Source organism: Cnephaeus nilssonii (genome assembly GCF_951640355.1).
Source record: "Cnephaeus nilssonii genome assembly, chromosome: 5".
In the NCBI taxonomy this organism is placed as follows: Eukaryota; Metazoa; Chordata; class Mammalia; order Chiroptera; family Vespertilionidae; genus Cnephaeus; species Cnephaeus nilssonii.
Genome location: NC_137076.1, coordinates 28,918,471 through 28,946,366, shown reverse-complemented (window position 1 = coordinate 28,946,366; position 27,896 = coordinate 28,918,471). Strand labels below are relative to the sequence as shown.

Here is a 27,896-nt window from a genome sequence, read left to right as displayed (position 1 = left end):
TGACCAGAGGCCCAGAGAGGTGCTGGTGTTAAGCAGAGGGAGGTTGAGTGGGACCCTTAATTTTTAGGGGGTAGTTTATTAATATTTATGGGACCTCATACAACCCTGAGATTAATTTCAGAGTTATTGAACCTAGCTTTCTCCTGGGGGTGTTCTGTATGGGGTACCCTGGGCTAAAATATGGCCTTTTCCATGCCCTGGGTGGTCTTCTTGGTCCCCATCTGTGCCCCTCACTCCATGTTGTCACTCTGAAAGTCATCTCTTACCAGGATAGTCTCTTTCATTCACTCAGCCCATGTTCATCATGAGAGCAGCTGGTGGGCGCCACCTGAGTTCTGGTCTTGGGTGGGACTGGAGTTAGGTGGGAATAGCACCCCCTCCTGGGAAGAGTGGGGATCCTCCTGGATGCTCAGAGAGGAGCCCTGTTAGAACAGGTGGGGCTTGTGACTCCCAAAAGGTATCGGAAAAATCAGGACTACTGCGTGGGTCCCCACATGAATTGCTGGCCAGCATTTCTTTTTGCCCAGAGTGGCTGTGCCATGTTGCATTCCACCAGCAATAAGTGAGAGTTCCTATTGCTCCACATCCTCGTCAGCATTTAGTAGTGTCAGTGTTCCGAATTTTGGCCATTCTGATAGGTGTGTAGTGGTAGCTTATTGTGGTTTTAATTTGCATTTCCCTGGTGACATGATGTGGAGCATCTTTTCATGTGCTTATTTGTCATCAGTGTATCTTACTTGGTGAGGTTCAGGTCTTCGACTCATTTTTTAAAAAAAAAAATATATTTTATTGATTTTTTTACAGAGAGGAAGGGAGAGGGACAGAAAGCTAGAAACATTGATGAGAGAGAAACATCGACCAGCTGCCTCCTGCACCGCCCCCCCCCCCGCCCCCCCGCCCACTGGGAATGTGCCCGCAACCAAGGTACATGCCCTTGACCGGAATCAAACCCGGGACCCTTCAGTCCGCAGACCGACGCTCTATCCACTGAGCCAAACCGGTTTTGGCCTTCGACTCATTTTTTAAGTGGATTGTTTATTTTCTTATTATTGAGTTTCAAGATTTCTTTTGCAAATATTTTCTCCTAGTCTGGGGCTTGTCTTCTCATTCTCTTGAAGACTGCATTGTTTTCAAATAGAAATTCAAAAGTTAAAAAAAAATTAGAGCCTTGTCCAGGGAGAACATCTGGGTTTGCTCTTGTGTGCTGCCTGCAATTGGTCGTAGTGATGGCCCCGTGAAGGACCCTGCTGCCCAGTGAGGCTTGGCGGGGCTAATGCTGAGATCGTGAGCAACGTCTGCCATAGGTTCCTGAAGAGGCTTTGGGGCCCTGTGTTCCCCGTGCCTGATCTAGTGCAACAGTCTCCTTTACAGATGTGGAAACTTAGGCTCAAGCAGAGAAATGACTTCCCCTGGCCACATGATGAGTTATTGCCTGGCTTAGACTAGATCCCAGGTCCCCCGCCTGTGACCGCATTGTGGATGTGTGGGCTGGATAGTGAGGTGAATTGGACAAGGCTTTAGGGAGGCGACCTCTTTTTGATGTGCCCTGACCTTGGGAAGCTTCTATTCAAGGCGATCTGGGCTTTTCTTTCTTATACTGAGGAGTCTGGTCACTATCTCCTCCCCACCCCCCATGTTCTGGGCTTCTGCCAGGACTCACCTTACAAAGACCAGCCACTGGTCTCGCCAAATCAAGGGCCTGTAATGTGGACAGGAGTGGGTGGTACAGGGTGGATTGGGGCAGAAAGAAGGCTGATGTTCACTCACTTCTCAATAGGCTTGAAGGGTTCTCTAGGGAAAGGAAGTTGATTAAAGCATATTTTTTGAGCTCTTATGACAGGACGTAGTTTGCTTGCTTATGGCATTAGGAATAGATGAGACTGGTAGGTGAGGATTCCAGCCTTGTTTGCTTGGTTCTGAGAACCATCTCCATCTCCTCCATGCGGAGGTTCCAGAAGGGCTGTCTGGCACCTTCGCTGGTCTAGCCCCATTCGGCAATTGTCTTCCTCCTTCTGTGTCATTGACTTTGAGGCACACTAGTTACTCATGACCAAACTGAGGTCTTTACTGCTGAGATTAACACATACCTCAACGTGGAGTCTAGAGAAAGCTCTGACCAACTGCATGGCGCAGGGCAGTCAGTCGGCATCTGCCGGGTATGAGCAGCCCAGGATGTGTTTTGGACACGGGGGTGGGTGAGGCTCTGAAGTGGGCAGGTTTGGAGCTGACAACAAGGCTCCTGGGCCCTCATGGGGGTCACACTGCAGCAGGCAGCTCAGAGGGAAGGACACTTCCTGTCCTCCCACTAATGTCTGGGGCTGGTGGGGCCTGGGTGCCCCAAGGATGGCCGGCCCACTGACTGTGTGCCTGCTGCCTCACAGGACGTGGCCCAGTGGAACATCGGGAACCTTCGGACCATCCTGGACATGGTGGAACGTGAGTGCGGCACCATCATCGAGGGTGTCAACACCCCCTACCTGTACTTCGGCATGTGGAAGACCACCTTCGCCTGGCACACGGAGGACATGGACCTGTACAGCATCAACTACCTGCACTTTGGGGAGCCCAAGTCATGGTGAGTGTCCAGCCAGCGGCCTGACTTGCTTCACAGGGTGGAGGGTCTCCACTGCCAGCAGGGCAAAGGGCGGGGAGGGCAGGTGGATGGGCTCCTCTGGGTCAGGCAGGCATGGGTGCCTTCTGGGAGGCTCCCTGTGGCCAGGGCTATCAGGCAGGGTGGGCCAGGGTTGGAGCTCTGGTAGCTCAAGATCTGCTGGCTCTGCCCCCACTGGCTTCAGGGCAGCCTCAGTTGACACCAGTTTGGGGATGAGGTATATGTGCCCCTCAGAAATGAGCTTCCTGATTTGTGGAGTTTGGAGTTTGGGCCTAGAGAGCTTCCCACTGAGCAGTGGCTGGTTCTGGGCTCCCTCAGCACCTCCCCAGGCCGAGTCAGGCGTGTGGCTGTTGTACTGGGGCTCTCCTGGGGCCACAGGCCTGGGGACAGGGTAGCCTTGAGCACTGAGCCTCCCTCGCCTTCCTCTTGGCCTTTGGTTTGAGGGGTGAGATTAGCAGTAAGCCCCTGCCTGGGGTCCCCACTAGTTTGCAGGTGCTGAGCAGGGGTGGGTGAGCTGTCCCAAAGGCCACTCAGTGAGCGCTGGGCTCTGCAGGCTGGGGCATATGTCCAGTGTGCTCTGTGTTCTGGAATCTCTGAGCTAACACTCACCTCACATCCAGCTTCTGCTGGCAGGCCGGGAGGCAGCTGCCTTCTGTTTGTTCACTGCTGTTTCCGGCAGAGACTTCTGAGCTGGGGCTTTGCACCCCCTGCCTCTGTTGTCACAATAATCAGCGAAGCTCAGAGGAGTGGCAGGGGAGGCCCGGAGCAGATTGTGGCACTCAAGACCTCAGCCAAGCTAGTTGGGGGCAGTGGGGGATGGGGGCAGGGCGACACAGCATAGCTGGGGACACAGGCAGCAGACTCTGGCCTAGGCACCCCTTACCTTGACTGAGCCCATAGGCACCTCAACCCCTTTAAGTTGCTTGGACCTCCTGGAGCCCTTTGCTGAGTGGGGCAGAAACAGGAGTTCTGAGCAGAGGACTCAGGAGCCAGGAGGAGATTTTGGGTGGGAAACCAGGCCTCTCTCTTCTTCCTTTGGCTGTATGACCATGCTCTCCTCACCTCTTATGTGAACAAAGCCATTTCCTCTCAGATAGACAGAGAAATATAGAGAAGCATTGGACACAGACATGGTGGGAGCATTTGTATGAGTGTCCCAGGGCTACTGTAACAAATGACCACAAGCCTTAGCACACACACATTTATTCTGTCATGTTCTGGAGGTCAGGAATCTCACAGGTGTGGGCTGGGCTTTTTCTTTTGGAGGCTCCATGGGAAAATCCGGCCTTTTCCAGCTTCTGTAGGAGCCGTATTCCTGGTTCGTGGCCCCTTCTTCTATCTTCACAGTCAAGAGTGCAGCCTCTTCTACCTCTGACTCTGACCCTCCTGCCTCCCTCCCCTTTCCCCCAGGGATATCCAGGGTCATCCCCATTCCAGGGTCCTTAATCTTTTGCCATATGAGGTGCCATGTCCACAGGTCCCGGGACTAGGACTGAGATGTCTTTGGGGCCATTATCCTGCCAGCCCTGGGCCTCTGGCCTTTGATCTGTGCTACTCTGCGTGTATAGGGGATCCTGTTACCATTCCAGGGCTTGTTTTCAGCCCAGTTCTCTCCTTTGGTGGCATGCGGTGGCTTTGCATTAGCCCTTGGTCATTGAAGCCTCTAGGCTGGGCGGTATTTACCTTTTAGGGGTAAATTTGGAAGAGATTGTTAAGCTGGTGATGCCCTTTTCATAAGACCTGAATCTCACACCCATGAGCATGATTCTGAGCACTTGGGCAGAAGTGTTTTCTGGCCAGTGGCACTGTCCCAGTGCTGTCCAGGAGGTCCCAGTGTCTGTGCAGCCACCCTGTCCCCTCCTCTCTCCATGGCAAGGCTAGGCTGTGACTCCACAGAGGCCCAGTCCAGGCCTTGTGGAGAGGGGGCCACGCTCTGCCCCAAGTCCACACCTGCAGGCAGGAGGGCGGGGCCTGGGAGTGCAGCTTGTGGTGTGAGTGGACCTGCCCCTCCCCTGGGGGCTCTGCCTGCCGCCTCCCAGCAGTCAGCATGCTCTCTGTGGGCCGTGTAGGCTGAGTGCCCACGAGCAGCCTTCTGACTTCCTGTGCAGATCCACAGGCTGCGTCATATGTTTGTGTGTGAGTGTGAGAGTATGCCTGAGTGTATATATGTGTGCTTGTATGTGTGTGAATATATGTATATGTATGTGTGAGTATATGGGAGTGTCTGTTAGTGTGTGTATGTATGTTTATGTGTATGTGTGTGTTTCTATAGTTGAAGTGTTTTTGTGTATGTATGTGTATGTGAGTGGTGTGTGTGTGTGTGTGCCGGGCCTGCTCGATGGCCTGGATGATACTTCATGGTGTTGGCCAGTGACTTGGCCAGGAATCTGAGTGACTGTCCTCTGCATCCCAGTTCGGTTGGGTGCAGCTCCCCTCAGGGCCACTAGATGGCGCCCTTGCCCTTCCCCATGGACCATAATTATCTCCCAGCACCGAGGTGGAAATTTCCTAGGTTCTTTTTATCCTTTTTAGATTTCACCTTTTTAGAACCCACTGGGCAATGATCATCCCAGGGCCCCTTGGGAGCCACAGTAGGAGGAGAGCAAGGCCTCTGCTGGGCAGGGGGATGGGTGGTAGGAACACTGCCTCTCATCTGCTCAGCTCTGCGAAGATGCCCGGTTTTAAGGGCATCTGGCTGGCAGAGGGACCTTAAGGGAAGAAAACCCACCTTTTCCCGAGAGAGAGAGAGAGAGAGAGAGAGAGAGAGAGAGAGAGAGAGAGAGGAAGAAGCAAGCCAATGCTGAGTCCCAGCACGTGGTGGCTAAGGGCAGGATGAGTTCTCATAGACGTGACTCTGGGGCAAAAGTGTGTTCTGGGGTCACGAGGCCCTGCAGCAAGCAGTGAGGATGCTGAGAAAAGCTGCTGGTCTCAGGGAGGTTGGTGCGAGAAGTGGCGTCAAGGAGCCTGGCAAGAAGGCTGGCTGGTAGTGAGAGGGTGGGGGCCACAGAAAAGTGGCTGGGATGGATGGTAGTGGGAAAGTGGTGGGACTGGCTTTGAGGAGGTGAAGTGTGAGAAAATGCAGTAGGAAGTCCTCGAGAGCTGTCCATGGGAGGGGACCCAGGGAATGTGAGGGCACAGCAGCCCCCTCCCTGGGGGATGCAGCAGGACAGACACCTGGCTCTGCATGCTTGCCTCCTGTCACCAGCACTCGGTGCTCTCTGGCTACAGCCCTGAGGACGGCCCCTGCTGTCGCATGCTGTACCCCTGGTTTGCTTGGGGTGGCCCTTGTGTCCACCCATCACCTCACTTACACCCTTCTCCACAACCCGATTCCCGAGAGCAATGGGGAAGCCATCAGCAGGGCTGGCGTTGGACACAGCAGTGCATCTCTGACAGAAAGAATCTTCCAGAAGGCACTTTGACCTTGGTCTTGGTTTCTGGTCTAGAAGGGGCATGGGATTGCACTCGGGGATCTCTCACACTGACCGAGTCTGGCCAGTGGGAAGGGACTTCTCAAAGTGTGGCCATGTAGGGTCCCAGCTCCCTGCTCCGTACCTGGTCAGCTCAGCCTGGTCGTCGTGCTGGGCACCCTTCCAGCTCTCTCCCCTCAGGATCAGGGTGGGGATGTTGGCATCAGTGTCTCCCCACCAGACCATGGACCCGGTGAGGGCAGGGCCCTCGGTCTTCCTTTTGTACCCAGCTCCTAGCAGGGGCCTGGCATAGAGAGGGGCTGGGTAGCTATCAGGAGACCTGGGTACTTGGACCACAGTAACCCCTCAGCCTCTCAGAGCCCCAGTGCGCTGAGGTTTCCATCGTGTGGAGCCAGTACCATCCTGTGGGAGTCAGCCTCCTTGTCTTGCTCTGTCATGGGGCCAACATGGACACCAGCCTGGGGGGGCAGGTGAGGTGCCCTCTTGCCCCTGGGCTGGGGGCTCAGGGAGCCACTTGGCAACCCCCTGGGAGGGTGATGCCTTGCTCCCACCCCTCCCCAGAGAGGAGACATTGTCTGGCAGATTGTACTCACACGTCTGTCGCCCTAATATATGTACTGCTCTGCTTGCGTCTACAGTAGCTTAATTGCAGCCATTTCAGATTATTTCCGTAGCACTTTTTTTGAAAGTGTCGACGTCCTCAGGTTTATTGCGTTTTATGAAGCCTTTCTGGGTGTGTTGCTACTTCGGTAGTGTGATTTGTGTGTCAAAGTGACGTGAACAGCCTGGTGTCGATAAAAGCATGGAATTTGCTTTGAAAGGCTGGCAGTACGTGGTGCTCTCAGGCAGCAAGGCTAAGAATATCTGAAGCATTTGAGTGCTTCAGAATTCCTTTTGAGATGAGGATTTAAAATAGACCGGTACTTATACTCACAAGAGGACCATTCTTGCCGCTGCTTGACCTTCCTGCCGCCCTGCTGCCCTGTCCATTATTGAGGCCAGGAAGGTGGGTGGGCATGGGCATCAGGAGGAGGCAGGGCTGGCCCTGCAGGACAGTGCCTGGGGGGTGGGCAGCCCAGTGTCCAGCGGTCGTGCCCTATAGAACCTGCTGTCCTAGGCCAGTCATGTTCCGTGAAGCCCATGGGTGGTGGTGGTTTAGCCAGAGATGATAGCCCCACAGCCTGTCCCAGGGCCACTCTGCCTGAGGGCCTCCCCTGGGCATCTGCCACCTGGTTCGGCCCCTGTGGGTCTCAGGCCGGGTCAGCTACCAAGCCCATCATTGGAAACCTCAGCTCCGTGTGTGATACACCCACCTCGTGTTGCTTCACACTGTTTCTCAGATGTAGCACTAAACAGTGTTTCTAGCAGTATTGCCACATGCAGCACCTGCCACCTCCTGTCCTCCCTGCTGTTTCCAAGTGTCCCCAGGAAAGAGTTCTGGGAATTGGACAGCACTGGGAATTGCTCAGCCCTTGTCTTCCTGGGCACTTAGGGACCATCTGGAGTGTGCTGTGTACCCTGAAGAGGAGAGCAGAGTGCCTGCCACCCTGTGAAGGGTACCCTGGCACACATTACTGCCAATGTAAGGAGTCAGTCCCCCTGGCCCTGCTGTGGTTTGGGCCTACCTCCCAGGGTGGGGGAAGGTGCCTTGTGCTGCGTCCTGAGTGCCTGCATGCCGGGCAAGGGCTGGCTAAGGCTTCGGTAGGGCAGGCTTGGGCGATGACAGCCTTCGAGGGTGAGGCTGGCTTGGGCGGTGGGCTCAGTTGCAGGAGCCAAGGATCACTGCGAAGAGCAGAGACTGGCGGCTTCTACCGTGTTGGGCACGCCGGATGAGCTGCAGGAGCCCGGTGCTCTGGGCGGCCAAGAGCTGCATGTCGGGCACCAGGGCCTCCCATGGGCTGCTGGACTGTGACGGCAGGGATGCAGGCAGAGCTGTAAAGTTATGGTTTTTCCTTTCTATGTTTTAAATGCTGTGAGTGGGGGAAAGCCCCTCCTGGGTGACTGAGGCCAGAGAAGATGTGCTTTACCTGCAGGAACATCAACACAGTCTAGCAGGGTCACGTACACCACCCCCTGGCCCCCATCCCTCTTTCTTCCCCTAAACTCCCTCTGGTTCTACTTGTACTTGGAGGAGGTAGAGATGTCTAGTTCCCTCCGGAAGGGGGTGTGCCCCAGTGGAGGATGCTCTCCTGCCTCTGAGGGTTGGTCCTCAGGGCTGTGACCTTGGCCTTCAGGCCCCAGACTCTGCAGCATCCCATGAGTTCTGTCTCTGGCTTCCCCAGCCCCTCCATCCTTCCCACTTTGATTTATCTGGGATACAGTCTTCCAAGTCTCTGGTGTCAGTGTCCCTGGGGGGCGGGGAGGGGACAGGGGAGAGAGATGAGAGTCTGATTGCGCTCCCATGAGGGGCATGGAGCCCTCACTAGCTCTGGATGGTCCTGAGGTGCGCTGAATGGATCCTTCTGTGGAGGGTTAGTGGAGGGAATGCTGGTGAGAGCCTGGGAGTCTGGGAGATTGAGAGCTCTGCCCCTTCGCTGACCTTTCAGAAGCCTGATTGAGGCTCCCAGTGGATTGGAGAAATTTTCCCTTTGATTCAGCTATAGAGTTTTTCTTTGGCATTTTGCTCAGGGGAATTTCATAGGAGAGGGATTGGGCAGCCTTTGCTGCCAAAAATTCCCAGTGGGCACAGCCATCTCTGCCTGCGCTTGGTACTCTGGAGGTGTGCGTGTGCACGTGCATGTGAGAGTGTGTATGTATGTGCATGTGTGTACATACACCTGTGCATGAATGTACGTGTGCATTGCATGCATGTGTGCGCTGCACCTTTGTGTGTATAGCTGTCCTGTGTGCATTGAGGTGGTGTATGTACATGTGCTGTGTGTGCATGCCTAAGTGTGTATACATTTATGCATTCAAGGACATGTACTCCCTGCCATGGGGCACAAGGAAGTATGCATGTACTGGCTGGCTCCCATGTGACCTGCTCTCTGACTACAGCCTGGGCATGGATGGGTTTGTTGCCCAGGCAGAGCAAGGTTCTTTTCGGGGACGGCGGTGCTGCTGGGCTGCTCCCTTGCCCCTTGACCTGGCCCCTGGGGACCTCTCTGCAGGTCCACCTGAGGCAGCATCAATCCTCTTTCCAGCTGCACCTCTTGCAGCATTGAATAATCCCTCCCTCCTTCCCTTCCTGCCTCCTCCTCCCTTCCTTCCTCCTGCCTCCTTTCTACCTTGCTGTCCAAAGCAACTCCCCAGCCTGGCTGTAGGTGGCGCTGGAGGACCACAGTGCTTGGTCCAGGCCCTGAGAGGGCCTCTGCTTTGTTGCCAGGGAGCCAGACTGAGGTGGGTGTTGGAGCCATGGGAAGCTGGCCAGGCAGCAGCCCCGAAGGCCCTTGGTGGAGAGCACTGGTGTCTAGAGGAGGCCTGGTTGGCCATGTGCAACTTCATGACTTCTGAGACTCCAGAGCAGCAGTTACCAGGGGGTCCCATTCCCTGACTCAGGCACAGCCCTTTCTCCAGCAACAAGGGTAACTCCTAGCTACCTTGCTCTGGCAAGATCCCGAAAGGCCCCATGGCAGCAGGGAAGGCTCTGTGCCAAGGTTGGTAGGAGCCTGACAGCTTCACAGATTGGTTTCAATAACTTAGCTTCCCAGCACCACACCCTTGTCACCTCACTGGTACAAGATGCGAGAGCAGATAGACATTCCCTTCTTCTCCCCTCACTCACCCTGGGCCGGCCGAACTCCCACTTGGTATCTGAGCACAGAGTTGGTGGGGCTGTGGTGCCTGGGGAGGTCAGATGGATAAGACCTACCAAGATGTCAGCAGGTGGCTTGATTTGTACCTTGTTAACTCGCTGGGGAAACCTAGGTCCTGAGCTAAGGTGACAGAAATACAGCAGCAAAGAGTGTTTTAGAGCAGAAACCTCCTCCTGAGAGCAAATGTAAGCATGTTCAGGGACCTGTGGGTTGCTGGGCTCATCCAGGGGATCATGGAGAGGGGAGGAGTGCCTTCTTGGTCACCTTTCCAGTCTCTTCTTTTGACCATGACCATGACCGTGGCCACGGTACCAGAGCTGGTTGTGCTTTATTCCATTTGTGCCTAACCCGCTTGCCCACTGCCTCCTTCCAAGACTCCTGCGTATGTGTAGGGATACCAGCGCGACTTTCCTGGATGCAGTTGGGTGGGCGTTGCAGTCGTGCACTTTGGTGCTGGGGATCACAACGGTGGCACGGTGCTAGCATGAGCGGTTTAACACCATGGCCAGGAGTGTCTGTGCATGCAGGTGCTTAGGGGAAGGATGGCTGTGTCACCACGGCCCAGAAACCCTCCCAGCCCTCCTGGCCATCAGCCTTGTTCTTGCCAGACCACACTATTGCCCTGATGCCCCAGACCTGGCTTTCTGCTTGTCAGGATTTGTGTAGTAAATCTAAAACCGAAAGCTGGTTTTGGTGTTTGAAAAATTAACTCCTGATGCTAGAGAGGCCTTCGAGTCTCACCCTGGGCAATCAAGCGCTATCGGACTATGAGACTAGGATTGTGTTGCTCATCCCCATGGTGGGTTTGGCAGCGGGCAGTTTCAGAGCATTTTGTACAGCATGGCACCACACAGTTTTAATCACAGATCCTTCCATTCGCATGACTTGTTTCTCTCACCAACCTTCCCTGCACTAAATTCTTAACAGCCTGGCTGATCCTAGCGGTGGGTCACGTGAGAACACGTGCCTGTGCCTCTCAGGCAGAGCAGGGCACCCAGGAAACCCAGTGCGTTTAGGGGCGCTCACCCAGGGGCTCCCACCCTTCAGTGCCATCTGTCTCCATGGGCTGGTTCCTCGCGTGTTGCTGCACACTGGCAGGGACAGACACAGTTGGTGTTTGTTCAGGGAATGCAAAGTGATTTTAGCATTGAGTTAAGCAGAGGAAGGTCAGCCTTCTGCTAAGGAAAAATCTCACCATGTGCTTCATCCAGAGCCAGCAAGACTAGGGTGGGGGGTCTGATATTTCTGACCAGCTGTTGCTGTACTGTGAGCCCAGACAGCTGGGTGTCACTGCAGCCGATGGAATTAGGAAATTGGCTTTTTGTTCAGGGGTGGAAAGTCCCAGGACGGACTGGGGCCAGGAGTTCCCAATGTAAAAACTATGAAGTTGTTTCTTGTTCCTTAGTCATTTGTTATAAGCTTGTCTATTTGTCACTGTTTTGGTAGTGTACTCTCTCTTTTTTTTTTAAGACTTTATTTTTTTTGAACTGTTTTAGATTTATGGAAAAGCTGAGAATGATAGTACAGAGATTTCCCATGTGCCTCACACCTGGCTTCCTTATTAACTTTTATTAGCCTGGTACATTTGTCACAATTAATGAACTCACACTGATATACTCCTGCTAACTACAATCCATACTATATTCAGATTTCTCCGTTTTCCCTACTGTCCTTCCTCTGTCCCAGGACCCAGTCCAGGATCCCAAGTGACATTTGGTTGTCACATCTCCATAGGCCCCTCTGGGCTGTGACAGTTGATCAGACTTTCCTTGTTTTTGGTGACCTTGACTGTTTTGAAAAGGGATTTTGTGGGAAGTCCCTAAATTAGGGTTTTTCTGGTGTTTTTCTCATGGTTATACCAGGATTCTGGGTTCTTGGAGGAAGGCCCCACAGTGAAGGGCCCTTTCATCCCATCATATTCAAGGTCATGTGTCAGCATGAGTTGTCATAGTTGACATTACCTGGCTGAGTGTGTCGTTCTCTCACTTCCCCTTGCCATGCTTTGAAGTGTGTGTGGTGTTGTTTTAAATGTATTTTATTGATTTTTTACAGAGAGGAAGGGAGAGAGATAGTTAGAAACATCGATGAGAGAGAAACATCGATCAGCTGCCTCCTGCACACCTCCTACTGGGGATGTGCCCGCAACCCAGGTACATGCCCTTGACTGGAATCAAACCTGGGACCCTTCAGTCCGCAGGCCGACTCTCTCTCTATCCACTGAGCCAAACCAGCCAGGGAGTGTGGGTTTTTTTAAAATCGCAAAACTTCCAATATCAGAATTGGGAAGAGAATAATTAGCAGAACAGCCCCATGCCTAATACCCAGATTGGACAGATCTGAGCCTTCTGGCATACTTCTGTCAGATATTTTTCATTTCTTTCCTTTCTCCTTTTCTCAAGTTGGGGTAGTTTCAGTATTTCTGTTGCTTCATAATACATACATAATACAATGTAGAGTTCTGGCTTGCATTGGTTAGTTCACACTTCTGTAGGTCAGAACCAAGGCACAGGCCAGCTGGGTCCTCAGTTCAGGGGCTCAGAAGCTGAAGTCGAGGTGTTGGTGGGTCCTTTTCTGGGAGCTCTTTGGAAGGTCCACTTCTAGGCTTATTCAGGTTATTGGCAGAGTGAGGTCCTTGTGTTCTCACTGGCTGTCAGTCTTGGGTGCTGTCTGCACCTAGAGGCCCCTCTTAGGTGTCCCCCTACATCTCCAGGGAATCCTCGGGGATCCCCTCACACTTGGCACCTCTGACTTGAGGACCAGCCCCACCCCTCTTAAGAGCTCACCTGCTTAGAGGAGGCCCACCAGGGTAATCTCTCCAATTTTAAGGTTTACTGATTTTGGGACCTTAATTTTAACAGCAATACACCCTCATGGAAGCACTGGGAGAAATGTTTCAATAACTGAGAACAGATGTGTGAGCCCCAGGGGCCAGAAGTATTGGCGACATCTGAGAACTGTGCTTGCCATAGAGTGTTCCCTTTATTATTATTATTATTTTTAAATCCTCACCCGAGGATATTTTTTCCATTGATTTCTAGAAAGAGTGGAAGGGAGGGAGGAGGGGGAGAGAGAGACAGAGAGAGACAGAGAGACAGAGAGAGAGAAACACCAATGTGAGAAACACAGTAACTGGTTGCTTCCCACATGCGCCCCTACTGGGGCTGGGGAACCTGCACCCAAGGTACATGCCCTTGACCAGGAATCAAACCCATGACTCTTTGGACCTCAGGCTGACACTATAACCACTGAGCAACCAGCCAGGGCTATAACTTAAAAAAAAAATATTTTTATTGTTTTCAGAGAGGAAGGGAGGGAGAGATAGAAACATCAATGATGAAAGAGAATCATTGATCGGCTGCCTCCTGCATGCCCCCTATTGGGGATTGAGCCCACAACCTGGATATGTGCCCTTGACCAGAATCAAACCCAGGACCATTCAGTCTGCAGGCCAATGCTCTATCGACTGAGCCAAACCAGCTAGGGCTATATCCTTTTTTAAAGAAATCATGAAACTTAACATAGTACGGAAAGTATACAAAATATGTATGTACCAAAAATATATATATATATATTTATGTACAGTTAACCAAATGGCTCTACAGCCAACCCCTGGGTAACCTTCATGATGTCAGGAAAAGCACCTTCTCCCTACCAGGCACTGGTGCCCCTCCCTGGGAGGCTCCCTCCCCATCCAGAACTGATGACCACCCTCCTGCCTTTGATGGCGCTCCTCTGTGTCATTTTTCTGCTTGTGTCTGTGTCCCTGGGCAATTGAGTGTTGGCCAAATTTGAACTCCATAAATGGACTCATTTGTATCTTGCATTTATTCCTGTTACATGTGGCGATAATTTATTCATTTTCATGGCTGTAGAATTTTCCATTGTGTGACTGTCCTTCCATCTGTTTATTTGTTCACTGTTGATGGACATTTGGGTTGTTTCCAGTTTGCGGCTGTTGCAAACAGTGAGTCATCTTTTACCTGCCACTGTGTAAGAAGTCCATTAGTAGACATGACGATGAGATGAGAAATAACATACTAGTGCTTCTTCTGATGCTTCCTATGTGCTAGGCGGTGCTTGGAGTGACTTCTTGTACTTGTCTGCAGCCCCATGCCAGCCTCCATCGCAGATGAGGCGTAGACACTGGCTTGGAAGTGGTGGGACTGTGACTTGAACTAGACCATTGGCCCAGCCCGCATTCCTAACCACTGCTCTGCTCTGCCCCTCAAAGTATCATTCTTTGAATCAGGAGGGGTGGCAGTTTTTGGCCAGGTAGTTGCTCAGCTTTGGAGACAAGGTACGTCCCAGCTGGCAAAGTTGGTCCAAACTTGATCAAGTTCAGGAGAGAAGTACCCTTTTCTTACAGGGCCCCTAAAACAATCACTGAATCAAACTCCACTAGCTGAAATAGAAACTGGTAGGTTCTTGTGGGAGATGGGAGGGGATGATGCAGGAATGTGGGGCCCCAGGCTGAGGTTACCCTGGGCATAAGTGTCCAGGTGGGGGAAGAGGGAGGGAATGTTCAGGGATCTTTGATAGACAGGCCTGGGAGGCAGCATCCATGGCTTCTGCCCACATCTCATTGGCTGTTGTCCAGTTACACGGCCACACTTTAGTATGGGAGGCTGGGAAACATAGTCTGACCATGTGTCCAGGAGAAGGGAAAGAGGTGGGTGCTGAACGAAGGTGGTTGTCAGGTTGTAGAGGGAGACGGGTCTGCTCAAGCCCTGGACTCACATGAGGACAGATGCCATCTGTCAGGAAAGGAGCTTACAGAGTGGCTGTACCTCCCCTTCCCACCCCCGCAGCAGGGCCAAGCCTGGCATTCTGGGCAGCCTGGGAGCCCCTCAGATGGAGACAGGGAAGCTGCAGGGGGAGGAAGTCTGTGGAAGGAGAGGGACCAGGGCAGCCCAAGGAGGGGCCCAGCTGGAGGATGGGCGGCTCGATCAGGAGCTGGAGTCTAGAAGTTTCCTGGGCTAGAAAGCTACTGCACTGAGGCATTCCAGGATGATTCCTCTGGCCAGGAGGGTGAGTTAGCATGGGAGGGAGGATCCAGGGCCTGGGTGGGGGCGGGCAGGGTGGGTTAGCCTTGCTGCCTGGTCGCCAGCCCTCTATGCATTTATGATCATCTCCTGCCCGCCTGCCACTCGTGGCCACAGGCATCACTGGCTGTCGCGTAGACCCGCTGGCTTGCTTTGGCAGGAGCAGATGGCCCTTCATTTTAGAGGCTTTTGTTCAAAGTAGGTGCTTTAGAGTTGGCCCAGCGATGCTCTGCATTATTGTGAGGCTGCAGGATTTTGCTTTAGGGCAGTTGGAGCCAAGAAAGCCCTCCTGGTTCCCACGTTCCTGGTTCTGGGCTGGAGCGCACCAGACAAGAAGCCCGAAGCCTTTCCCTGCCCATCATTCTAGAAACAGTTGGCTCTTTGGTTTGAAATGTCAATCTGGAGATCCTCCCACGGGCGGTGTTTAGATTAGGAGTTGATTCAAAGGGGGGGGGGGCGCGGGTTTCTGTGGCTACTGCAGGGGTGGTGGCAAGGGGCTTTCTGTTGCAGAGAGGGGCATCCTGGCCCAGAGTTGCTTATCCCCACACCTGTCATTCTAGCTGAGCCATGAGCGATTTGGGTTCTGTTTTCAGGGTCTGGTTTCCATGGCGAGGTTGCTGCCAACAGATTTCCGCTCCCCAGAAGGGAGATTCTGGGAGTCTGAATAGGGGAAGTCTGCTTAGCTTTGCTCATAAATCTGGTGGTGAATGTGCTCCTCTCAAGTTAGCCCATCAGCAGCAGATGGGAGCCCTTGTGGCCTTGGGATGCTGTGGGGCAGGTGCAGGATGGGACCAGAGGTGGCCGTGTTGCCAGGACGAGACACGCTAATGGCCCTTGTTCAGCAGCTTCCTATGAGGCTCGATCTATCTGCTCTCTCTCTCCTGATTGTGAGCTGGACAGAGCTGAGCCAACGTAACTTGTGTGTGAGCTTAACCCGCCCCAAAGTGCCAGGGTCCAGTGTGACTCGGGAGTGACTCTGAGTGCCCTGTGGCTTTCACCTCCTGGGCAGGAGGCTGAGACCCAGATGGTCTTACACATGGAAGCTGGAACCCCTGATGGTCACAGGGCCTGTTTGTAAAGTTTGTGTAATCCTCATGCCCACCATTCTAGAAAGCTAGTCCCCTAGTTAAGAGGGCAGGTCAGGGGTACCCAGGGTCAACTCTGGTCCTTCCAGTTGCCAGGGGCCTCGGCTGCCAATGTGTGTCCACACGAGGTTCAGTAGGCCTTGCGAGTCTGTGACAATGAATGCAAATACCAGTGATATGGGAAGTCATTTTAATAGATCTGAAGTCTCCCACATAGAAGGTGTCCTGACTGCTCTCAGCCTGCAGAGACCTGGATTTCAGCCACCCTCTCAGGCCTGCACCAGCTCATTCCCACGTCCTGGGCTTGTGCTGAAGACTCAGGGGTGGCTGATGGCCTGTCGAATTCCTCTCCACTGTGGTCAAATGGGAGCCAAGATCTTTCTCTCTTGAGTCAGCAGCCTCTATCCCTTCAGACACTCCTGTCCTCTCAATAGATCATCCTCGCTCTTTTCTGTTCAGACCATCTTATATGTTTCAACAGGAATAAGTCAAGCATGTCCCCTGCTAAGGCACACACGCTACTGGAGGAGGAACTTGGTGGTGGGAGCAGCCAGCGTCACTAGCTACCACAGGGTTCTGGGCACACTGGGAGGCTGCCCCCTGGTTGTTTTACAAGCAGAAATTCAGACCAGTTCTATGAGAGGAGATTGAGGTCTTTGTAAATGGCACAAAGTTCTCACCAGCCCTGTGTCCCATGAATTGGTCTCCCCCACGCTGGCAGCATAGGCCCTTTCTTCCCACTCTTACTGGATGCTCAGTCACCTGTGCCTGCCTTTCAAAAAAGCCTTACCTGAGAAAGACCCCCACAGCTTTAAAAACAGCATAAAAAATAAGCCCACTTGGCATCCTTGGTCCTGTCATATACCAAAAATGATTCACGTGCCTATAATAAATGGGCTGGGAATCGGATGTCTCCAATTCAGCGATTAATTGCAGGCTCAACACCACTCACTTTGTAAAGTCTGCTCCTTTAATTAAAGTGGGCTGGCAGTGTGTGCAGTCAACTCCCGCTCCCCTGAAGCTGGGCCCTGTAGCTGCGGGATCTCTAGGGTGCTGACCCATCCCAGATCCCCATGGGGAGGTGCTGCAAACAGCTGGGACCCAGTAGAGGTGGGGGCAGGCTGGGCGCACCCCTCCCCCCCCCCCCACATACTCCTGGCCCCCACCCCGTCTCAGTGCACCTTTGTCTCCTGCCAGCAGGCCAGTTCATTTTTGCATTCCTACTGGCAGTTGGTCGTCTCCGTCTGAGACATCCCATTTTCTCCGAGCAGATGCTCCCAGGACTCTGTTTATCTCATGTGTAGGTTTCAATAAAAATGTCATTATTTCAAATCATTGACACTGCTGATGTGAGATACCAAATTTCATTCTCTGTTGTCTCGGAAAACGATCCATTAAAGATAAAACTGCCATGGCTCAATAAGGTCCTTTCCTGGCAACAAGCCACCCTGGTCCTGGGCTGATCCTATCTTCCCAGCAAGTGTTCATATCTGTCCTGGGGTGGGGACAAATGAGGGAGGCTGCCTCCCCGTTTAACAGGGCTCCTCGGGAATTAAGATGGGATTTCCAGATAAACTGGGCTGCTATCCCTCTGCTGTCAGACCATTTCAGTCACTCTCTTAGTGAGGGAGCCGTGCAGCCCAGGCCGCGCTCCTTGGTGTAGCGGTGACCAAGTAGGGGTGTACAGGAGTCCCCCCCAGATTGTAGTTTCCATGTGTGCACCAACTGTTCAGGGGCCTGGAAACGTACTTCTGTTCCGCTCCCGAGTGTTTAGGAAAGGGCCTTAGCCTCCCCTTCCTTCCCTTGGGCCAGGTCCTCTGGAGTCTCCCTTCCAGGCTCACTGGGTTGGTGACAACGCTTCCTCCCTCCCAGTGGGGCGGGTAGGCCCAGGGTGTCTTGGTGGTTCCAGGGCCGGCTATCCATCCAGGCCTTTGGACCTGCTCCCTCGTGTTTCAAGGGCAAGCCTCTCTGCCAGGCGCTTTTTCTGACATTTTTTATTTTGCTAGACCAGTGGTCGGCAAACTCATTAGTCAACAGAGTGGCAAACCGAGGCTCGAGAGCCGCATGTGGCTCACGAGCTGCAATTTGCCGACCACTGTGCTAGACGATCCACTTGTCCTGCTTACCTCTGCTGTCCGGGATACTGTTAGCAGTGCTTCTTTCATATTTCAACCATAATGATAAGGCCACCCTGCTCATAGCCAGCGTAATGACTCCACCAAACTGCAGTCAGTGCTGTTGTCACAATCAGTTGGCACCCCGACCTTGTTTACTGAAGGACTTGATCACAGGTGAGTTTCTTGCCCTTTCCTGCTCTGTACAGAGACACCAAGCGGTTGTCACCTATCAGCATCAGCCTCACAGAGATGTATCTCCTGGTTCAGATTCTGATTCTGTCAGCGGCAAGCACTCACTGGGGTTTATGTTTGACCTTGTTTGTGGTGAGGAATTTCTGCTTTCAACCCCAGGCAAGGGGCAGGAGCAACCTCTGTAGGTTTCATAGTCTGCTGTGGATGTTTCTGGTGCAGAGGAAGAAGCCTGTCCATGTGTTGATTTTTTAAAATTCTGTGCCCTTGCCCGACTGTTTTGTCTTGTAGTTTATCACCTTGTTCTCGTTAGTTTTCCAAGTAGAAGATTGTGTTACTTAAATGAAAAAAGCTTGTCTCTTTCCTTCTAATTGTTATTCCCCTTTATCTTTCTCTTGTCTTATTACCTTGGCTAGTGTCTTCAGTATGTGCTGTTGAGTGGCTGTGATAACGGGCAGCTTGCCTTGCTCCCAGCTTTCCAGAATGCGTTCTGCCTCACTATGAAGTGTGACCATAGGAAGGTTCCTCCTAGTCCTAGTTGACTAAGAAATTTTATACTGAATGGTTTGGAATTTTAGATAGATTTTTATTTGCAACCCTGGGGATAAATACTTGGTCTTGTAATACATTTTTGTGTCTGATTTGCTGATATTTTATTTAGGACTTTTGTGGCGTGAGACTGGCCTATTATTTTCCTGTGTATCTTTATCCTGTGTTTGTGACAGGGTTTCTCACTCATTCATTCATTAAAAAGTATGCCAGATTCATAAAATAAGTTTACTAACATCTGATGCTTCTGTCTGCTCAGTAGTATAAATGGGCACTGGCCCTTAGTGGTTTACTAGGACTCTCAGTAAAACCACCAGCCTCTATGACTTTGTCTTTTCAGGGTTTCTGGTTTATCTGATGTGGCTTGTATTAACCAGGTGGATGCCTTGGTCTAAGGCACAGAAGATGCTGAAGAGCTAACTGCATCTGTGACACAGCCCAGTACTTGGGTTGGGTACCATGGCTCACCACTCCTGCGTCCTCAGGGCTGGGACAGGGTTTGTCTCAGTGGCCATCACATCAGGGGTGACTGCTTGTGATTATGTCTCTGGGCACATCCACTCCACAGTGTAGACAAGTGGAGTAGTGAGGCCATCCTGGCCCAGCTCAGCTCTAACTATCTCGGAGATGGCACTTCTGTTGCTGGGGACTCTCGGGAAAGCCTGTTCTGTGATTCAGTCATTCTTCTGGGCCTGTCCAGGCCTTGGGGCAGTGTGCTGGAACTGTCCCACCTACTCATGGTGAGAGAGGTCACAGGCTGTAGCCACATAGGGGCTTTGTGTTTGGGGACTGCAGCAATAATGGCTTTAATGTCTGCCCAGCATGCAGGGCCCTGGCAGGGCCGATGGCATTTGGAGCTGCCTCAGCCTCCTGGGCCTGTGCGGGTGGTGGCTTGCTTGTGCCAGGTGGCCTCCAAGTTGACACGTGGTCTCGGTACTTCCAGTGGACTCTGTCTTCTTGTTTCTGTTTCCGTGATTACAGCATGTTAAATGACGATGGGCCTGTCTGCCCAGGCCTTGTGCAGACGCTGTGAAATTAACTTTCTTCCCTTTCGACACGCGTCAGGCTGAACTGACATTTCCAAAGGACTCCCGGCTGGACCCCTGCTCTTGGCATGAGTTTCTCAGCAGAGAGGGAGGGCAGGGAGATGAGCCTTCTTATCACCGGGGCCTAATTGCAGGAAGCCATGTGCCAGTGGAAGTTGTCAGGCTCAGCGATGAAGAAATTCCAGGTACTGTCACTGGCCGAGGCGAAAGAGTCTTGGGGGGAAAAAGAAAGTCAGTGTTATGGTGTTGCAACTCCTGATTCTGAGCAGGGCGGTCCCAGGCAGGAGCCCCACAGAGTGGGGGGCCTCGCCAGGAAGGGTAGTTGAGGATTTAGAGCTTTGATTTGAGAGCCTGGCCCCCAATCAAGTCTCATTATCCTTGCAGGGCAGGACAGGGTGCTGGGAATTACCTCATTACCATGTAAATGCCTCTCTCTTTGAAGGGGAGCCAGTCCACCTGTGATAGCCCTGCAGCCCAGAGTGGCTGGCAGGTGCGAGGAAATGAGGGGCCAGTGGCCAGACCCTCCACCAGGCTGTGGGCTGGGTGAGAGTGCTTCCACTGGAGTTTCACAATTCTGGTCCTGAGGGTTTGCCCCGTGCCCACGGATTTTCTTGCTGGTCTGAGAGGCAGCAGCCCCTCTGGCATTGCCTGTCCATGGCCCAGGAGAGGAGGGGCAGAGGCCAACCACCTTCGCTTTTTGGGATCTTGTATGGCTGTCCTAGGGCAATGACACACAGGATCCTGGGGCTGCTGGGTCAGCTGGGTGGCAGGTACTGTGGTGCATGCACCCGAGGATAGCCCTCTCTTGGGGCATCACATCACCCATCCAGGGAGATGGCTCCAGGCGCCTACTCCTGGTGGATACAGGGAATGGTGGGAGTCCATGCTGAGAGCCAGTTGGTCCTATGAGGCCCTGTCGCACGTCCTCATAACTAATGGCCCCCGAGCAGGTCCCTGATCTCCAAGATGCTCTGTGTTCCTCTTCCTGACACACTCATTTAATTTTTAACTCACAAGGCATTTGCTTATTTATTTTCATTGTTCTTGATAATAATTCTAAGCCATTAGAGGGGAAAATTATATTCAAAAATGCTGTTTCACACTTTATTTGTTTGATGATTTAGAGCGATAGAAAGTAGCACATTTGCTGGCTTTTATAGTCTGATAATTATTCACATCCATCAAGCCATTCCAGGGGAATAAACAAAACACCGAGAAAATGACACTATTAATAGCATCCTCCTTGGCGGACAGGAGACTTCCCCGGCCGTGTTGGTGAAATGGAGGCTGCCTGTCCCCTGGCTGAGGCGAGCAGCCCTGCCCACAGAGGACACATTTCCTTGTAATCACCTGGCTCCATCAAGAGCCACCTGGCCAACCTGATGAGGCCTCCACCTACCCAGCACCCATGACGCACCCAATGTCACAAGCCCTGGAATTTCTTTATTGGTCCTCTGGAGTCTGCCATGACCTGCTCTGGCAGAAGCCCCTAAGGTCCAGGGCCTCGAGGTGTCCCCAAGCCACTGGCCTGGACTCAGGCCTGGCCTCAGCAGGGCCTGGTGAGAGGTCTTATCCTCTGGCCTCAGTGTTAAGCCAGGAACATTGGGCCAAATGAAGCTCCTCTCCAGTGTCCAGTCTTTCTAATATGTTCCTGAACCCCAGTAAACAGGTCAGATTCTCAAACGTGTAGGTGGGTCTGTTGGTTGGTCCATTGTTTGAACTGTGAAACTGCTGAACTGTTGTTTCTTAACCATCATATGGCTTTTGGGGGGGCCTTGGGTCCGCATGGCGACCCGGTTTCTGGGCTCCTGTATCTCCTGTTGCACATCCCGTGAGCTTTATTTCTAGTCTAAAAACATGTTATTTTCTCACCGAAGCCCCTGCTATTTGCAGACAACTGCCTTTCCGACAACAGCGTCTGGCAAATGACGCCCGATTTGTCTCTCTTGGCCTCTTCCGTGCTTCCACGACATTAAAGCAGGGTTATGGAGCCTGTCAAGTCCTGCTGCAGCCCCTGCAGGGTTACCTGACTGGTTGCCAGGATACCATTCCAACCACGCAGCCAAAGATATGAACCAAATTTTCTGTGACGTTCTGGTTTAGAGTCGTCCAGATGTACTTTGTGTCAAAAAAACCTTCAAAAGCAGAGAGAAAGTAGGGAGGGATTTTAAAATATGGAGATAAAGACCCAGGTGGATGGAGGATAGCTCTGGAGAAAGTTCTGGAGGGGCAATTCTGGCTTGGCTAACCTCAGGGCTGGGACTTGCCTTGTGTCCAAAGTGGTGGCCAACGTGTCATCTAGGAGGTGCCTGCTGTGACTGCCCTCAGCCACTGTCTTAGAGCCAGGCTCCCACAGGCAGGGCTGGGGACTGTGGCCGGAGGGACCTGGGTGACTCTGCACAGGTAGCCTGAACCTCCTCCTATTTCTGCCTCTACCTCTAAAGCCCCTGCTCACTTCTTCCTTGCACTCTGCCCTGTTCCTTTCTCCTCACATCTCCAGACTGTGCCAGCATGACTGTGCTGGGCTGCAGTTTCTCCATGCCCTCCCACTGGCCTAGGAAGTTGACTGCCCAGGAGGGCCCACTAGATGCTACTTGTTGGGAAGGGGAAGCAGGTTGGCTAAAGCACGTGGCCAGCCCTGGAGGACGCATGAGGGCCTATGTGTAGCAGGGCATGAGGGGTACCAGCCTCGCTGGAGAGGCTGGAGAAGAACGCTTGTGCTGGTGGAGAGTGGGCTTGGGGAGCCAGGAGAGGTTCTGAGCAGCATGGGGGCTGAGCTGGAAGAGGGAGAGAGGCTGGAGACTTCGTCCTAGCCCAGTCCTGAGACAAACAGGTAGTCAGGACAGAGCTCCCATGGCCTTCTGCCCAAGGAAACCACATAAGAACCCTCTGCCACGCAGGTGACCAGGGCTTGTCACATATAAAGAGAGGCTGCCTGGGGTTGCCAAAACTGATTGATTTTGGCCCTGAGGTGTGACCTTGTGATGGGGACAGATCTCTTGGGGAGTGAGACAAACTGCCCCCATGTTGGTGACCAATGTACTGACTCTCTTTTATGGCCCCAAGAACTCGCTCACTAATGTCCTGACAGATGCTCCCTGCCTTGAGGGTTAGCGAACACACTCGCTCAGCTCCAATAACTGCTTCTCCTTCTTTCCTTTTTTTTTTTTTCCTTCCAGAGCCAAACCTGAGAGCCTGGATGCCCTGATCTGGTGGCATGACACTGGGTGGGCCTGTGACAGGGATACCGTGCTCAGGGCTTCTTGGGGGCCCTAGGTGCGACCCCCACAAGGCTCTGCTCTGGGATCCCCACAGGGTCCTGGGGACTTCTCTCCAGTGGCAAATGTCAGTCCCTGTCATTTGGAAGTGAGCTGTGACTGGCTCACTGGGGCCCCTATGTCATCGGGCTAACCGGGGCACCCAAAAGGTCAAACCTGGTGGGAGAGGGCCCAGTGGGAACCTGTGGCCCACAGTTCCGGAGTTTCTTCCAGCCATTGGAAGGCCGCAGGACTCGGTCATGGTCCAGTGGCTATGGAGTCTTTACTGTCCTCCTCCCGCTCCTCCTTCGACCGGCTCATCTTCAGTGTTCTGTGTTGTTAAGGACCCATGCCCCAGTTGTACCTGCCTTCCTCTGAAAACTGAGGTTTTCATCTTGCCATGTCCCTGGGGCTTGGGCTGGCATGGCGTGTCATTGGCAATGGGGCTTCTTGGCACCACCGAAGCTGCCACTGAATTGGTCCAAACGGTGGGAGGCACTACTGGCTCTGGGACATTGGAGCCGGCAGGCCCCATGGCTCCGGCTTCCCTTCCTGGAGTCCTTCTAATCTCCCCAGGGGCTGCTCTCCTGAACGCTTAGCCTAGTGTCCTGCCGTCTGTACTTTCTGATAACAGAGGAGCCACGTTCCAATGTATTAAACTTTTAACATCCACCAGACTCAATTAATCTTATCTTTACAACTCCCAATTACAGGCGGTAATTAAGTGAAAGCAGCATTGTAGACTGGGGATACTGCATTAATCATCACAGCCTTGGTGCCATGAGTTAGTCCTTCCAGTCTGCTGGCGTCTTCCCAGAAGGGACAGAATGTTTCATTTCCCCATTTGCGGGGGGGGTGGGGGTGGGGTGGGGGTGGGGACGGGACAGTAATCCCACAAAGATGCTTCAGATTGGGGTTAACTTTTATCGTCTTTGTGTAAGCGATAAAAGGCCATTTTAAAAATAGTAACCTCATCTTTGTACAGATGATGGAAAATTATCTGACAACAACAGAATTGAAGGTGCTGGGGCCATCTCCTCAAGGGCCCCAGAGTGCCCAGAAATTAATTATTTTTATCCTTTAGATTAGAGACAACACAATACTCACTTATCTCCTACTCCACCCCCTTTTATTTTATTAAAAAGGAATAATAGACCTCTCAGTTGGAATAGACTTAACCAGCTACAGCATCTGGGCGATCTTTCATGTTCCCTGTGGGTACCCATCCTTTGCCTGCACCATGAGGGAGGGAGGAGGGAGTGGCCCAATGATGCATCTTCACATTTGACTCATCCCAGAATGTGAGATAGTGGCCTTTTTTATTCTGGAACAGGGTCTGTCCTCCTCAGCACTATTTAGGGGCCCTATTGTTCTCTGTGGGGGCAGTCCTGGGCACTCTAGGGGGTTGAGCAGCATCCCTGGCCCCCACCCACTGTATGCCAGGAGCACCCCTAGTCATGACAACCATGGGGACATGGCCCAGTGTGCTTGGGGGGGGGGGCGGGGAGGATGGGACAGGATCACCCTGGTTGAGACCAATTTTCCTGGAGTCCCTCCTAGATGGGACTTGGGTGTGCTCAGCACTTTGTGTCATTAGAACTTGCAGTTCTGCCTGCATTTGTCCAGAAATTGAAGTTTTTATCTTATCAAGTCCCCTGATGTGGGCTGGGGCTGGCATGTCAGTTGGATTGGGGCTTCTCAGCACCACTGTATCATCAGCTACACGTCCCCCCCCCCCCCCCCCCTGGTCCAGGCCTCTTGTCCTGTCAGCTTCCTCACAATAACATCAGTGGGGTGTCATTCTCCCTTCATTTGTTTGTATGCTTCCACTGCACATTTATTTTTTATTTTTATGATGGAGCCTCGTACTCTTTCAAATGTAAAATGAGTAAAAATAAATCTTATGAAGTGGGTGACATTCTTCTCCCTGAAGCCTCTTTCCATCTTGGCTTCTGGGCCTGGGAGGGCAGGCTGGCGACACAAGGCAGCCAGGGTCCCCACCCCTCCAGCTCCAGCCCAGTGCTTTTATTGTATTTTTTGTTTTGTAAGCCTTATCGAGGTTTAGTGTCGCTTAACAGGGAATGTCTTCACTCCTGGCATTCAAGAGTGCTGTCACAACCCCCTGGGTCCCTGGTCTGTAGCCCTTCTGCCTCACCAACCCCTTCTGTGTGGAATTCCTCCCCTGACGGCGCCACTCCCCTCAGCGCTGACCACAGCTACAGTCACATGTCTGCTCTGTGCATGAGCTGTGTGTCTCTCTGAGGCCACACAGGCTCCCTGGGGACTCTCAAGTGTGTGGTGGCCACATGAGCTCACTTCTGACATGTCTTCCTTCTTGTAGGTACGCCATCCCACCGGAGCATGGCAAGCGCCTGGAGCGGCTGGCAATTGGTAGGTGTCTGCGGCCAAGGGCTGGGATCTGGGACCTGGGCAGGGCGAGGTGGGGCAGGTGGGCTAGGGAAGCAGTTTTGCTGTGTGTCTGGGTTTTAATTCCTGGGAGTTGCAAGATGTCACTGTCTTATTTTACCATTTTCTTGCACCCCTGTGATTAGATCTGTGGTCCATCTGCTAGGGGGTTTGTCACTTCATGGATTCTGCACAGAATGCCATTGCTTTAAATGCCCTTGTTTTCCGGTTTCTTAGCATGGAGTTCTTGGATGTGACCACAGGCTCCCGAGGGCCAGGGAGGGCAGCTGTGTTCTGGCTCCCCTCCCCCCAACGCCTGGCACTGCATCTTACCCTTTTCTAAGTCTTCAAGTCTTTGTTCAGTCTGGAAAATGAGAAGTTAGTTAGGAGCACCCTCACCTGGGCCTCAGAGTACATGGTGACCACAAGGTTCCTACCCTTTTGTGCGGGGTTCTGACTCGCCTGGGCTCCCTCATCAAATGTCCCTTCCAACAGCCACTGTCTCACCATCTGTATTTGGATACTTGCTGGGGCCTCATGGGGCCAGTGGATTTGTCTGAGGGGGGTCCCAGGCCATGTCTGGAGAGGGGGCACCCTGCTTTCTGTCAAGGGCCAATGGGGTCTGGCCCTTGCTTGTCATCTGGAGAGCCAGCCCCTCCCTCAAAGGCAGCACTCAGGTCGGGGTGGGGTGATTGTTTGGGAGCCACTCCAACAGCACAGGGCCCATCTGATCATCCTGACCCTCCGGGTTACAGTGACAGGCAGCCCAACCCTCCCAAAGCAGCATAGAGCCTTCTGGAAGCCATCGCTCAACATTGGTGCAGGCTCTCTCACTGCCGGCCACAGTCCTCTGGCCCCTCCTCACACCTCACCAAAAAGGCCCGTCACTCTTTTTCCCTTCCCATTGATGTTTTGACTTGGAGATGGGAATGGTGGATCTTTGTGAAAAATAGGGGCCCCTGTCCTAGCTGCACTCGCAGCTATGTGCCTGCTCAGCAAATACTACATCCAGTGACACAGATCCTGAGAACGGAGGAAGGGTGAGTGGGTAGGTGCCTCCAGCCTCCCAGGTGGAAGGTGGTGGTTTGTTTAACATTTCTGTTGGAGACCTGAACCCTGTCCTCATGGGAAGAGCTGCGCCCTGCTCTCCAGAACATGCTCATGGTAGAAATGCCACAATTGCACACAGCCCTAGTCAAGGTCTATTTCACTTATTATGCTCTAAAATAAAAACCAGATTTAAGATGTTTTCCCATTGCATTTTTTAAAATACTAGTAGACATTTAAAATACATTTTTAAAATCCTTACCTGAGGATACTAGTATGTTTTTTATTGATTTTTAGAGAAAGAGAGAGAGAGAGAGAGAGAGAGAGAGAGAGAGAGAGAGAGAGAGAGAGAGAGAAACATCGATTTGAGAAGGAAACATGGAGATTTGTTGCCTTTCATACATGCCCCAACTGGGGTCACGCCGCAACTAGGGATCGAACCCACAACCTAGGTATGTGCCCTGACTGGAATTGACTCTGCAACCTTTTGGTTCATGGCACAACTCTCCAACCAACTGAGCCACCTGGCAAGGGCTAAAATACAAATTTTAATTTAAGAATATAAGTTATAAAATTATTTTCCCATTATGTTAGTTTACTCTTGCTGTTATAAAAAGTTACCACAAGCGCAGTGACTTAAAACAATACAAATTCTCTCAATTTTTCTGTAAATCTTAAATTACTCTTTTAAAAGTTCTCATTAAAAACAAACAACCCCACAGATTCATTTCCTTGAAGTTCTGGAGGTCAGGAGTCCAAAATGAACCTTTTGGAGCTAAAACCCAGGTGTGGGCAGGCCTGGTCCTTCCTGAGTTTCCAGGGAGAATAGTTCCCAGTTTTTTCCAGCTTCTAGAGGTGCCGCATCCCAGGCTCGTGGCCCCTTCCTCCATCTTCACAGCCAGCAGCTCAGCCTCTTCCATCTTCACTCTGACCCTCCTGAGCAGCGGTCACCAACCTTTCGGACTTCACAGATCACCAGTGGTCTGCGGACCACCGGTTGGCGACTGCTGCTCCTGAGAACTCTTATGAGGACCCTGTGGTGACATTGGCTCTCTGGGAAATCTAGGGTCATCCCCATCTCAGGGGCTTTAATTTAATCCCATCTGCAGAGTCCCTCTCGCCAGAGAAGGGAACGTATCACAGGTTCTGGGGATTAGGACACGGGCATCGTGGGTAGCCGCTGTTCTGCCTGTCACACCTATAGAGCCACAGGAGAAAACATTCCCGGGCAGTCAGCATGGACATGCCCTGGTGAACATATGGCTGGCATCACCTGACCCTCGCCAATAACTTCTCTAAAGTTCAGCCGTTAGCCACGCCCGGACTGTTGTCAATGTGCCTTTTCTACTGGAAAAGTTTCG

General features: G+C 52.5%; 1 protein-coding gene across 1 annotated transcript in view; it reads left to right on the top strand.

Moving 5' to 3' along the window:
- KDM4B (lysine demethylase 4B) overlaps positions 1-27,896 on the top strand; it is a 133,892-nt gene that overhangs the window by 48,445 nt on the left and 57,551 nt on the right. Inside the window, exons 6-7 of the mRNA XM_079771308.1 lie at positions 2,382-2,575; positions 25,424-25,473. Coding sequence (XP_079627434.1) covers positions 2,382-2,575; positions 25,424-25,473 — 244 coding nt within the window. The remainder of the gene's footprint in view (positions 1-2,381; positions 2,576-25,423; positions 25,474-27,896) is intronic.